The 13150-nt window shown below is 32.5% G+C and overlaps 1 protein-coding gene across 3 annotated transcripts; it reads left to right on the top strand.

The window, feature by feature from the left end:
- The first annotated feature begins 9833 nt into the window (after positions 1–9833).
- On the top strand, positions 9834–12529 carry LOC108003709 (DNA-directed RNA polymerase II subunit Rpb4-like). 3 transcript variants are annotated; one of them, XM_017066150.3, is made up of 3 exons: positions 9834–10019; positions 10204–11611; positions 11993–12122. In XM_017066150.3, exons 1-2 carry the CDS (start codon positions 9956–9958, stop codon positions 11580–11582), a joined length of 1443 nt encoding a protein of 480 aa, XP_016921639.2. In that variant the 5' UTR covers positions 9834–9955; the 3' UTR covers positions 11583–11611; positions 11993–12122. The 3 variants fall into 3 exon arrangements, with proteins under 3 accessions (XP_016921639.2, XP_061938709.1, XP_016921640.1); XM_017066151.3 differs by lacking the exon at positions 10204–11611 and adding an exon at positions 12284–12529 and having other exon boundaries at positions 9846–10019; positions 11993–12173; XM_062082725.1 differs by lacking the exon at positions 11993–12122 and having other exon boundaries at positions 10204–11868.
- Positions 12530–13150: the final 621 nt, after the last annotated feature.

The following is a 13150-nucleotide window of genomic DNA, read 5'->3' as shown; positions in this document are numbered from 1 at the left end:
CCCTCCCTACTTCTCTCGCTCTCTCTTTCTCGTCCCCGGCTCTCCTCTTCCTTTTTGCACTCTCGCATTCTCGCCGATTTGCCAAATCCCGCGTCTACGTATAGCGGCGATTGTGGGTCGTTTCGAGAAAAGAATCCTGTTCGATGCTACGTTTGACATACGCTCATCCACCACAAAAATCAATCCAACTTATTGGAATTTATTGGAAAGGAAATTTTATCTTATCGATCGAGCTCCTTTAATCGATAGTGAATTTATCTGAATAGGGAAAAGTGACGACAATGGAACAGTTTTATTTTCTTTTCATTACGCAGCCTGTTCGAGCATTTCGTACGTTTATTATGTCTTCTTTTTTTTTTTTTTCGTTTTTGATCCTTCGACGTTTGTCCTCTGATGACACCGTATGACGTCGGTGATTTTTTAAAAAATTGTTCTCTTCCTCTGCACGACCGACATTGAGATTACTATGCATCACGGAAATATTTATTTCGTGCCGATGAACGTCCATGAGCAACGTTCGCATGGTCGCGCGGTTAAACCTCGATGCACAACACGAGGATGGGGAATTTGAATTCGAATCGTCATTCTTTCGATCGACATCTTTCGAAATATACGATACAGAGAAATTTTAATTCGAATTTAAATTCAAAGATAAAATGTATATATAAAAAGAAAAAAGATAATTCATTAACGATGTACAATTTCCAAGTAACGATCATCTTGTTCGAAATAAGCGCATCGCTATTCCCATTTTTTGTTCCGAGTGATGGGAATCGCGATAGGACGCGTCATTCTATTCTTTTCTAAATATCGTTGCTCTATGGTCGGCCACTTTACGATTCGCCATCCTCGTATCACATTCTCTCGTCTGGTTCGAGAACAAATCCGATTCGTAATAAGTATCCCGAGCTTATTTCGAAATAATTGGAAATGTTTACTCCGCTTTACGTGTCGACTCCGTAACGCGCATCGAAAGATAATCTACAAGAGTATATGTTAAAGGAAGAAGCGGTCGAATTTTGTATACATAATCGTCGCTCTTGTCCCTAACTCGAAGAGAAATGATTGAAACTGGCTCGATATCCGATTCGCAAGAGCTGTACGACAGGTTTAAAATAAGCGAAGCGAAACTGTTTAAAATACACCCACGAGCGAGAGATCCTCTCGATCGTTGGATTACTCTTGAGCGGTAATTTATTTCAAGAGGGGATCGATTTCTTTCGGTTAGAGTTAGAGTTTATAGACTGGCGAGAATCCCCGACGAGATTCATTTGTTAACGTCTACCGTCTGGCTAGGAGGAAAGCGCGGCGGGTGCGTAAGTTTGGCCGAGTTTCCGAAAGTTAGAGAGACCAATGGTGGTCTCTTCGTGCTTCAAAACTATTGCGCGCAAACTTTAAAGAGACTGTCCCAGAAACGGGTCCGGAACTCTGTAGGGCTTCAACCTACATAGGGTGAACATACATTCGCTGCTCGTTTCGCGTTACACGTTCGCCTGCATGCATGTGCGTTTCGCTCCACGATCGAACCATCGAAACCGTCTCAATTTCTGTCCGAAACAATAACGTATCGATTCGTTTGTGCGACCTTTAATTCGAGCGAAATAATTCTCTTGGAAGATTAGATTTAATTTCGATTTACGATTACGCAACTGCGTACATTTTTCTTTGTTCGTCGAGCTCGTCGAATAAATTCTTTCCCCTCTTCTTTCTTTCTTCTAATTGTACAATATTAAATGAGATTTCGTTCGATATATTCTGTTATTTAAAGTTTTCCCCCTCTCTCTCTTTTTCTCTCTGCTTTTTCGGTATTTTTTTTTCTTTCTAGCGAGAAACGGAAGATTAATCGCAATTCGTACATTTAGAGAAGAAGAAATGGAATATGATTATAGGCTGAAAAGAATTTAGATTACGATTATCGTACTTTCTTTTGTGGAATTGTTCTCCGTGAACGGGAAGACTAAATAGTTTCTTGGAATAATTTCTTCCATCTTACTAATACAGAAAATCTTGTGAATCTAAGATCTGTAAAATAGATAATTTTTTTTCTTCAGTTTTGTTCAACTATCGCGACGATTAAGTTTCCTTATAATACTTTTATTCGAACGATTTAATTATGAACTCTTACTAGGACTTCGAATAATTTTTTGCAATAGAGGAGAGAGTTATATAGCAGATAGAGAATTTATAGATAGTTTACTTAATTATTCGTTTCTTACGCGTATGAGAGTCGATGAGAAGGAATCAATAAGATTTTCGCGTTGATTACATTTGCAGTTTATTTTAATTTTATTAAATGATATTAACGATAGTGACAACGAAGAACGCATAAACGATAATAACGATTCAAAGTTGGATGAAAGAAGCGATCACCGAGGTGACTCGATTTCGTTCCCACGTCTGTTCCGCTCGTCTATTCGACCTTCACCTTCTTTTTCCGATTCGTAGAAACCTTTCCTTCGTAACTCGCAAGATGCGAGTTTATTGTGAAGTTACGCTATCATCCGTTACAACGGCATTAAATCGTACTCGAAGGAATATTTTAACGTCTACATTAACCTGAATTGCATTCGCGTTGCCTCGAATCGCGCGCTTTGATAAAGATCGTTCCATAAAAGGAGCGTAGATATCGTTAAGGGCGAATTAAGGATCTCGCCGAGATTAATCGACTTTGACAATTATCGATGTATCGCACGGGATGGATCGGGCGAAAGGAACGTTCTTTCTCCTTCTCCTTTTTTCTTTTCTGAAACGGGCAGAGACGCCCGATCCCATTCGATCGAAATAAAGAGAATGGAAGTTGGTTGTTGGGGAAAATGAGAATGAATTTTAGAATCGAATGGAAGAAGCGGTGCACGATCGGTTACGTGATTGCACGATACCGATCGTTTATCCGGAACGGAAAACAGCATCCGATATTGCGATAACTAATTTCAATCGAGGGCATCGGCAATAATAAGCTCTTCTTTCGAGCAATTCATTGATTAGCTTATCGATAGGACTGGCAATACGTTTGTAACAATAGCTAAGGTCGATTCCGTTATGCATTTCACGTTGCGTATGGCGCGACGTCGTAAAATCGCGAGGCCTTGTGTAGCGCGTGTTACTATAGTTCGATATCACGATTCGAAACGGGTGACGAGATGAGAACGAACGAGTCCGAACGGAGTAAGGTCGGTGAACCACGATCCAAAAAGTGTGTCGACGTTAATCGAACCACGATCCCATCGATTATCGCTCCACGCCAATTTAACAACCACGCTCCTCCACTCTTTTCAAAACACCCTTTCGTCGCGTTCAACCATCTCGAAGAAAAAGAGAAATCTCGGCGTATCGTTGATAGACAGACGCGCGATCTCATCCTACGTTTCTATGTACTCAGTCCATTCGCGTTTATTCTCTCTTTTGGCCTATCTACGATAATTGTACCGTTCGAACGGCACCTCCGTTTATCCCTCCTCCATACTGCTACGTTCCCAATCATCGCAATTTCGATTAAATATTCGTATCGTATTAACGATCTCTTCGATAAAAAAGTATACGCGTAATTATCAAGTGCCATTCGATCGATCATTCATCAAGAAGGATATTGGAGATCGTTTCGGTGACTATCTATCGGAATTGTTTATTGTCATTGGCCTGGATTCTCTCGGTCGGTGTGTAGTGGAGTCGAGAGAGTCGAAGTGAAAGAACGAACGAATGCGTGAATTTGCGTTCGCCAGGAAACGCGCTCTTTTCACCGGAGAAAAGCTTGAACGGCTCGAGAGATACAGTTATAACCGTTGCACGCGACTCAACCCGGTCCCACTGCATAGCACACGATCTTAGGAAATTAAACGCTACGAGTTGCTCTCTCGTGTAATATAATTAGCTGTTATATACGAGAAATCGATCAGCTCCGAGCGGCTGTGTTGATAACAGGAAACAGCCATTCTCCGACCACCTTTTTCCCATAATATTTATACGAGGCGAAACACTCGCGATCTAACCACGTTCTACTTTTAACTGTGCGCCACTGTGCGCACATTTAAAAAAGAATTTACCCAGATACGATATGGAGAATTTTAGCCAATGCGACTCGGAATAGTTGGCGATTGAAATAATTCAAGACTTGGTCGCTATTTATTCGCGTTTCATCGAGATTCTAAATCGATAATCCGTCGACAGAGTGAAACGTCCGAGATGGAGTGAATCGCCATTCACGAGATTTTCGTCGAGATAGAATAGCAAACAACTATTCATTGATTAAAAGGTTTGACTGGATTTTGCACACAGATGCAGAAAATCCAGTTGTAGATATACGTTATTTCGAAAATGGGATTACTTACTACAATTTTACTTTTGAATCAGAATACGTAAACTATAATAAAATTTATCGAGATACTTATAGTACAAAAATGTAACGTAAAGTGGCGTTACTAGGAGTGGCTTCACAACAATCTACCGATCAAAGTTTATCGAGGTTATCCCGTTAGGCTCAGGTCGTAGTGACCGTTTTATCGAAGATCGGCCACGCGTATACTCTTCTCTCGATTCAAACTATTCGTTTCACCTTTTCGATCGTTTAACATTTTACATCGAGAGAAACTGATCCCTCCGTTCCGATGGTAGATGGAATGCTCGTAATTTCGATATTTAAGTTGTAGGGAAAGAGTTTGTCGGTTATTTTACTTGATCAAAGAAATTTTTTCCTATCAATGAAAAAAAGGAAAGCTTCGAAACAGAATGTTATCATTCCTCGAAGGTGGGTTGGGTTAGCGTTTTATTTCTGTCGTAAATTTTTTTTTTTATTATGAGCTTGCGTTGCTAGGAAATAAGATGATACAACGAACCTTGGTTATAGTCGGTCGTTTCGGGAATAATAATCTCTTAAGAGAATCAAAAAAAAGAAAAGAAAAAAAAAATCAAGAATTATTAAAATCAAGAAGCGAATACCAGATGACTCATAAAATATTAAATCTATTAAAACGCGTAACCATGTAGATTTTCACAATGATACGGTTAAGTATTCGAGTCGTATTTCAATAACATTTCCAGGAAAGTTTAAGATATTTCCAACGGATGTATCAAATGAAATAATCCACGTATCTCGATGAAGGAAAATTAACAAGTGAAACAAATCCTCGATATTCTATTAAAATTGTATAAATTTTAATCCCAATTCTCTTTTAATCAAAATCTTGAGAAATAATAAAATAATATACGACAGGGAAAGTCAATCCGCCGATTCATTATCAACCAATATCGACAAATTGTTTGAGAGATTTCACTCGAGACGATGCAAATTAACGTGTAAGAGGAAGGAATCGCTGTAACGATCATTTCCGTTCACGCAACAAATTAAAACGTAACCCATCCCGAGGTGGACATAAAAGAAAACTCGACGATTAAAGAATAATTAATTTTCGAGCTAACGGCTCTATTTAAACGTAATAGCCAAAGGATTCTCGGATTTGTTTTACTTTCGCGATTTCATGAACGGTGAATTGACTACGGTGTATCAGTTCGCATAGCTTACGTAAGTAAACAATTTGCATCTAGAATCGCGTAATTTCGTTGTCTAGGAGAATACCGCCATCGTGAATCAACCGTGAATCGACGCACAATACGCTCGACGATGCGATGAATATTCATTCGTGACTCTGTCGGCTCCTTAATAATCACGCATTATCGGACGCTATTGTGATTAAAGGATGTTTACGAAGCGTTTTGGACGAGGCTGGATTAGATGCGCGAAGCTATAGGATAAGTCGAAAAAGATATGTTTGATATAGAATAGAAGGCGTGTGTATTTGCATAAAAAAACAACATTTATCGTTCAACTGTTTCGCGTATTTTCGTTGCATTTAAATGAGATCATTTCCGATGATCGAAAAATTTATATCATTCGTGGAAGTGTATTCTTTTGTCGGCTGCAATGCTTTAAAGAAGCATGAATCGTCAAAAAATAAAAAAAAGGAAAAGATTGGGAATTGTACTCTCAATGCGAAACATATATTTCGAAAGAAAGTGAATATTTTGTTCAATTTCGGAGAAATATTTTTTAAAATTTCCAGATTACAGATATATATCTATTTATATCTATTTTCATCGATAAAAATTTTAATAACTTTTATGTTTGCTCTTCAATTTACTCTGATTCTGAGAAAAAAGTGGACGATGTTTTATATTATGTATAGTTAGTTATTGATTCATAACCATTTGAATATCTCAACTTTTCTTTAGCATGTTACAAAGTTATGAATATACAAATGTAAGAATATTTCATATAAAATTACGAATATTCATTTAATTAATATAATCTATTATGCACGTTTTCTTCTACCAATTAACAGGAACGAATTCAAATATATATATATAGTATAATAAATAAAATGCAAGTTGCATTATATACATAAATGCCGGTTGTTCCGTTATATACATAACGCCGATGTTAATGAGCTAAACCGAATTTATAAACGTGCCGTAAAAAGCCCGATAACCCTTTCCAAAATCTTTTCCTTTTCCTTTTACCGATTGAGAAAAGAATACGACGCGAAGGAGAATAAATCCGAGGCTCAACTCGTATAAAAAAAGATACCTAACGTATTCGTGGACAATCTTAAGTCGTTGGTATACAGATGTCATTCTGGTGAGCGTCTGGAAATTTATCGTTAGGTATTTTTATACTCGTATATAAATTAAATTGAAGAAACGAAGAAACACGACTGATATTTATCTTTTTTAAATCATGTTTAACTTTTCAATAGTTTTAAATATATAATCTTAATATTTTTGTTTAATAATGGTTTTTTTTTATAAAAATAGAGAAAAAGTAGGAATATCCTTATTGTTCCGGCAATTTTACAAGAAACAAATGCTCCTGTTTCATGTCAGAACGATGTAAAAATAACGCAGGAAGTTCTGGAAACAATAACGTATTTTTCACTGTTGATCACTGTTGTCTGGTTTTTGATTTATCCATAAAAATATCATTCATTTTTATACAAGTGATTTAAAATAGAAAAATGTACGATATTAGTAACAAGAAATATGTTATTAAAGCGAAAATTAACGAAAGCTTCTATTGATCTACATCATTTTGCTATCTGAAAATTGCTTCGGAATGAAGTTAACGAATAAACTCGTCGATATCGTTTGTCTTTTGTTTTCACGTATTTTTTGGATTATATATTAAATACAGCATGAGTAACTTATTTTTTAAAATTATTGGATTAAATATTATAAGTCTTATTTTCAATATACATATATACACATAATTTTAATATATTAATAAATCCAATAAAATAATTTTATAAAGTCGAACGAAAGAATCTAAAAAAAATAATCATATTCTTTATCATTTGAATCAGTATATACGGTGGATACTGAAGAAATATTTTTCGTATCATATTTCCGTTACATTTTCACTGATTTAATAAAATAGACATACCTCTCTACAGTGGTCATTTTATAAACGTTATCAAAAATATTCCCTCGATCTGATCGAACGCTTTCCTCCATAACGTTATCGCCATCATCGTGAGTGCGGAAGTGCAACGTTCTTGCATTTGAAAAGTTTGGTTGTTCAAGATTCATTATTTCAAGTCGCGAATACGGAAATCACATCACGATGAAAAGCGAAAAGAAACGCATTCGAGCGTATTCAATGATTCAATCCTTCGAAGACTCTCAATGATTCGATCGTCGTATCGCGATAGAAACGCGTACTCTTCGCGTTTTAAAAAAGTTTTTTTTATCGTAGCTGAACTATCGCATTAAATTATTCTCCTGAAGCCGCGTATTATTCGATGTTTCTTTTGCTTTGTATAGAACGGTGTGAAATTCATTCACGTGCAAATTCACATTCGTCAAACTTCTGTTTACTTGCAAAAAAAATCAAGAGTGTCGCAGAAGTCTATGACTTAATATTAATTAAGATATAATGTCGACGAAATTATCTAATACTATTCATTTTTATGTTTTTGTCCATTTGCTTTTAGGTAATGGAATTCGTAAAATGTTATAATATTAGAAATAATTTCCATTATTCGATGATAAAACGAAAATATCGAATATTTTTCTTAAAAAAGAAAATTATAAGATAGTCTATTAAGAGATGAGTTTTCTGTCTTAACCTGATTGGTTGATTCGTAAAAATTTTAATGAAACCGGTTTCCATGCTTAGCGGATTATAGTAAACACACGATATGCATTTTTTCATACCATTGCGAGAACTAGAAACAAGTTATTGTCCCAAATTTAATCCTTTGCAAAACTCATGAAGGCCAAGGTTGTGTCAATAATCATGTAAATCGACCAGAGAATTATGCTTGTAAAGATTATAGTTAGAAAATAATGATCCTTCCTTTTATTACGTGAATATTACGTAATTTAAATTGAAAAATATTGAATGACTATATTAAATGCACATAGCTTTTTATCTGATCATAATATCAAGAAATTACGCAATCATTTCAAAACGTTTTGATTAAATAAGCAATTTTTGTCTTGTGATTAAAATCCTATAGTATAGTATTAATACTATACTATAGGATATTAATACTTTAAGTATTACTTTAAATGTGTTTTAAACTTACAATGAAAAGTTGCTTGCTGAAGACAAACTTCGATATTTGAAATCTAATTTTTCTAGAAAAAAATAATTTTCTACCAAATAGATCACTTCTTATGCTTTTGTCTGAATCTGTAAACATAAAACATATTCGTTATAAAATTCTATTTCTTCAAATTTCGTTGAATTATTCATTATTTCGTTATCCGTAACTTCACATGTTATATAAGTGGAAAAAAAGAAAATATAATAGATAAAAAGTGGTTAGCTCGATAAAATTTTCATATATGATTTTCACGAGACTATTGTTAATATTTGCATAGTGATTCTATTATTATTTTCGAGTAACTTAGGATTATTCTTTTACAAACTACATATTCCAACAAAGAGTTCAATGTACGAACGTATTTTAAAACGTGTCTATTTGTTTTATAAAAAACAACGTAGGCGAACTTGTTCGTACACTTAGCTTTCTTTGTCTATTTTTCTGATGTAAATCTATCTGATTTGAAAGATGTTAAAGTATAATAGAATATAACTACTTATATCTTCGATTTTAGAAAAGCATCGTAATTTTACTTCTTAGACTTTCATGATTTTATACATACCTTTGTGTATTCACGTCATATTCGTAATTTTATTACTTTAAAGGTAAATATGTTTTTTTAAATAATGTATTTAATTTGGAAAACGAATCTTCATTTTTTTTATATTGTTGGTAATAATGCCATGTTTTAACGTTTTTATGAATCTTAACTTAATAATTTTTAAATGTTAATTTTAAATATTAAACATGAAATTTTACTTATACATTAATATATTATAAGATCGAAAAAAGTTATTCATAATAATTTTTTTCTGAATAACTGTTTTAATAATTATAATTTACTTTTAACCACACTACTGTAATCTTATTCTTTGACAAATCGGTAATATTGGGAATGACGCTAAAATGGTAAGAAAATCTTAAAATATATAAAAGAGATATGAAGTGCATATCTAGAGGAAATTTTCATTCTTGAATTGAATGTAATTTCTAAACTCACAGTTTTAATCATAGAGGGCATACCAAGCACTCTGATATTTCGCACAATCGATATTTCAGAATGTGGGATACAAAATTTCATAAAATAAGATTTATTATTGTTATTATTTATTATTTAATCGATATTATTAAGTAGTAGTCATCAATTGAAAACTTCTAGTTTAAAAAGAACTATGACAAAATATTAAATAATTTACTAGAAACTATGTATAGCTACACAACTGCCATCTAGTAAAGAAAGTATATACAATTCTTGCTAATAGTAACTAAAAGCATGCTTGTTTGTTAATAGTAAACAGTTTGAAAGAAGTGGTGATTTATTTCTATATAAATATAAAGAATTAATATAAAAAAAAAATATGGCTAATCCGAATTTAACTGATATGACAGAGGAAGACGCGGCAGATTTACAATTTCCAAAAGGTATGTTTTTCTTTCGAGGAAATAAGAAAATAAAAAAGAATGAAATTTATCTATTTCTAACCTACAATCAAATGATGATGTTTGTTATTGTTTTTTTTTCGATAAAAATTTACATTTAATAACATAACATATAAAAATAATTGATTATGCGGCATGGCCTAAGGTAACGATTATCCTCTTTCAGACTGCTCATCGAGTAGAACAGAAAAGATCGAGCGTAGCATAGAACTCGACGTGTCAGTCGTGAAGGATGAAATCATTACTTCAGACCCAATATGCCGTGTATGTAAATCTGCATTGACAGAACCGTATATTCGTTGTGCTGTGTGTAGTAGTATGGAACTGTGTCCCTCTTGTTTCTCTAATGGATCAGAAATTGGCAATCATAGAAATGATCATGACTATATCATCATAAAAAATGAATTTCCTTTAATCGAAGAAAGTGGTTGGACAGCGAAACAAGAATTAGAGTTATTAGATGTTTTATTGGAGTGCGGTTTTGGCAATTGGATTGACATGGCGAAAAGAATGCAAGACAAATCACCAGAAGAATGTAAAAATCATTATCTTCAATATTATATAGATAATCAAGCATTACCAGGATTGCCAAAAATTGAAGAAACAAGAGCTAGTTTGTTTGAATGCGAATCCATTCCTTATTTATATAAATTGCAAGATTTAGAAGAACCTCCTCGATTTGCACCCAATACCCTTAATTGTAAACTTTTAGCTGGATATAATTCAGCAAGATCAGATTTTGAAGTGAATTTTGATAATCATGCAGAATTATTAATTTCTGATTTAAACTATAATGAATTTGGTATAAATGATGAAAATTATGAATTAGGAAAAACATTGCAAGTAGCTATAGTACAAGCATATAACAATAGACTAAAAGAACGTATGAGAAGAAGAAAGATCATACGTAATCATGGATTGATAGCATTTAGAAGAACTATATCTTGGATACAAAGATACGAATGTACAATAACTAGACCTGTTGTAGAAAGATTATTAATTTACATGCAATTATTAGGAGGTATAGAATTTGATTACTTCATGGAAGGTTTACACAGAGCAGGAGAACTTAAAAATTATATTAATAAATTATTTGAATTTCGCACCAATGGTTTAAAGTATTTTCATAGTGTTTCAATGTTCCAAAAATTAAGCAAACTTAGACAGGAAAATGAAAAGGAAAGAAAACAATATTTAAATAATCCCGAGTATAGTTGGAAGACTATATTACCCGGATGTAACATTAGTTTTAATAATTCTATATCAAATACAATTTCACAACGAAAAGCGGCACCACCACTTGCAATTAAAGGTCTTCCAGGATACGAAAAATTAACCCCGGCTGAAAAAGAACTTTGCTCAGTTACGCGTATAGTTCCTACCAATTATCTTGATTTTAAACAAATTTTAATAGCGGAAAATAAAAAATCTGGTTGCCTTAGATTGGCACAAGCTAGAGTTTTACTTAAGATTGACGTAAATAAAACGCGAAAAATATACGATTTTCTTACGGAGAAAGGATATATAAATAAACCGAATCAATGATATACATTTCGTTAATATAACTAAAATACGTAAGTTTTGTGCATTATACTTTGTAAGTATATATTGGATTGTGATATTACATATTAAGAATTTAAAAAATTGACTGAAAATAACAATATGTTATAATATATTATTAAAATTACGCACAGATTAATAACATACAACATACATACGTGTAAATATATGATATTTTGCTTGCAATTTGTATATTATATAAATAATATTATAAAATGTATTTTATAAAAAATATAAATACTTATATAATAAAATTTGTGAATAAAATTTAGAGCAAGTAGTATTTAATTTAATATATACCTAGAAATGGATGAAAGTAAATAATAAAATATTGTCAATTGTATAAATGATATGACAATTTAATAAATGTGTTATTTATAATTTTTTTTTCTTAGAATTTGAAAACGCAGAAACTCTTTTAATTTCGGAAGTGTATATGTTATTGGAACATAGAAAAGCACAAAATGAATCAGCAGAAGAGGAACAGGAATTTTCCGAAGTTTTCATGAAGAGTTTAACGTATACAAATAGATTTCGCCGATTTAAAAATAAAGAAACAATTGCTGCTGTGAGGAAGTAAGCGCGATTACATGTTTATAATTAATAAAAGATTCAAACTCGTAAATTATTTTCTGAAATGAAAAATATTCATATTGTATAAATTTATAGAAATTTATATGTTCTAGCTTGCTTATGCAGAAGAAACTTCATAAGTTTGAGTTAGCTTCGCTCGCGAATCTTTGTCCGGAAACTCCAGAAGAAGCGAAAGCCTTGATTCCCAGTTTAGAAGGACGATTAGAAGATGAGGAACTTAGAACAATATTGGATGATATACAAACAAAACGATCTTTACAATATTAAAATATAATTCAAAGTTATCGTTTCTCTGTGATCATTTCGTATAACTTTCAATAAAATTTTATCTAACTTTGTGTTCGATTTTTATCTGTAATGCATATGTGTGTGTGTGTGTGTGTGTGTAATACATGTTCGCACATTGAAGTTTGTCTGTAGAGAATATTCAAATGATCTCTAGTAGAGTATCAAAATAAATGTAATATTTTTTTAAAATTCGATAAAATAAAATGATTTTCAACCTAACTAATATATAGAAATTTCATTCCAGCATTGGGCCAAGGATTAAATGAATCTTGGAAAAAACGGCTAATGGCAACTATGGCATTATTATCGGATAATTACATATAATTGACTGCATGCGAGAATGGATCTTCATTATCATTACATTATTTCGTTGAACAACTGTTAAGTTGTTTTCAATTCTGTTTTTTTTTGTTGAAAAATAAAATGTATAGGATAGGAATCAATATCATATTTAATACATAAAATTGTGCAAAAATGAATATTTTCATTTCATTTTTTTTCAGAGATTCAATTCACAGTTCAATTCTATTTTTTTTTATAAGGAATAAAAATAATATTTGCGTAATATTTACCGAAAAATTAATATTCTCATAATATTCTAGTTATTCTTAAAGAAAAAAATAAAAAAAAATAACAAAACACGAATTTATACACCTGTTGCATTGTTTCAT

Source organism: Apis cerana, linkage group LG12 (assembly GCF_029169275.1).
Source record: "Apis cerana isolate GH-2021 linkage group LG12, AcerK_1.0, whole genome shotgun sequence".
Classification (NCBI taxonomy): domain Eukaryota; kingdom Metazoa; phylum Arthropoda; class Insecta; order Hymenoptera; family Apidae; genus Apis; species Apis cerana.
Note: the sequence above shows the minus strand (reverse complement) of the source record. Positions and strands in the feature narration are given on the sequence as shown.

Excerpts from the sequence above, each read along its gene's own strand:
- LOC108003709 (XM_017066150.3), top strand. The coding sequence starts at position 9,956 with ATGGCTAATCCGAATTTAACTGATATGACAGAGGAAGACGCGGCAGAT. Across the intron at positions 10,020-10,203 it reads AGATTTACAATTTCCAAAAG|ACTGCTCATCGAGTAGAACA; the intron begins GTATGTTTTTCT and ends ATCCTCTTTCAG.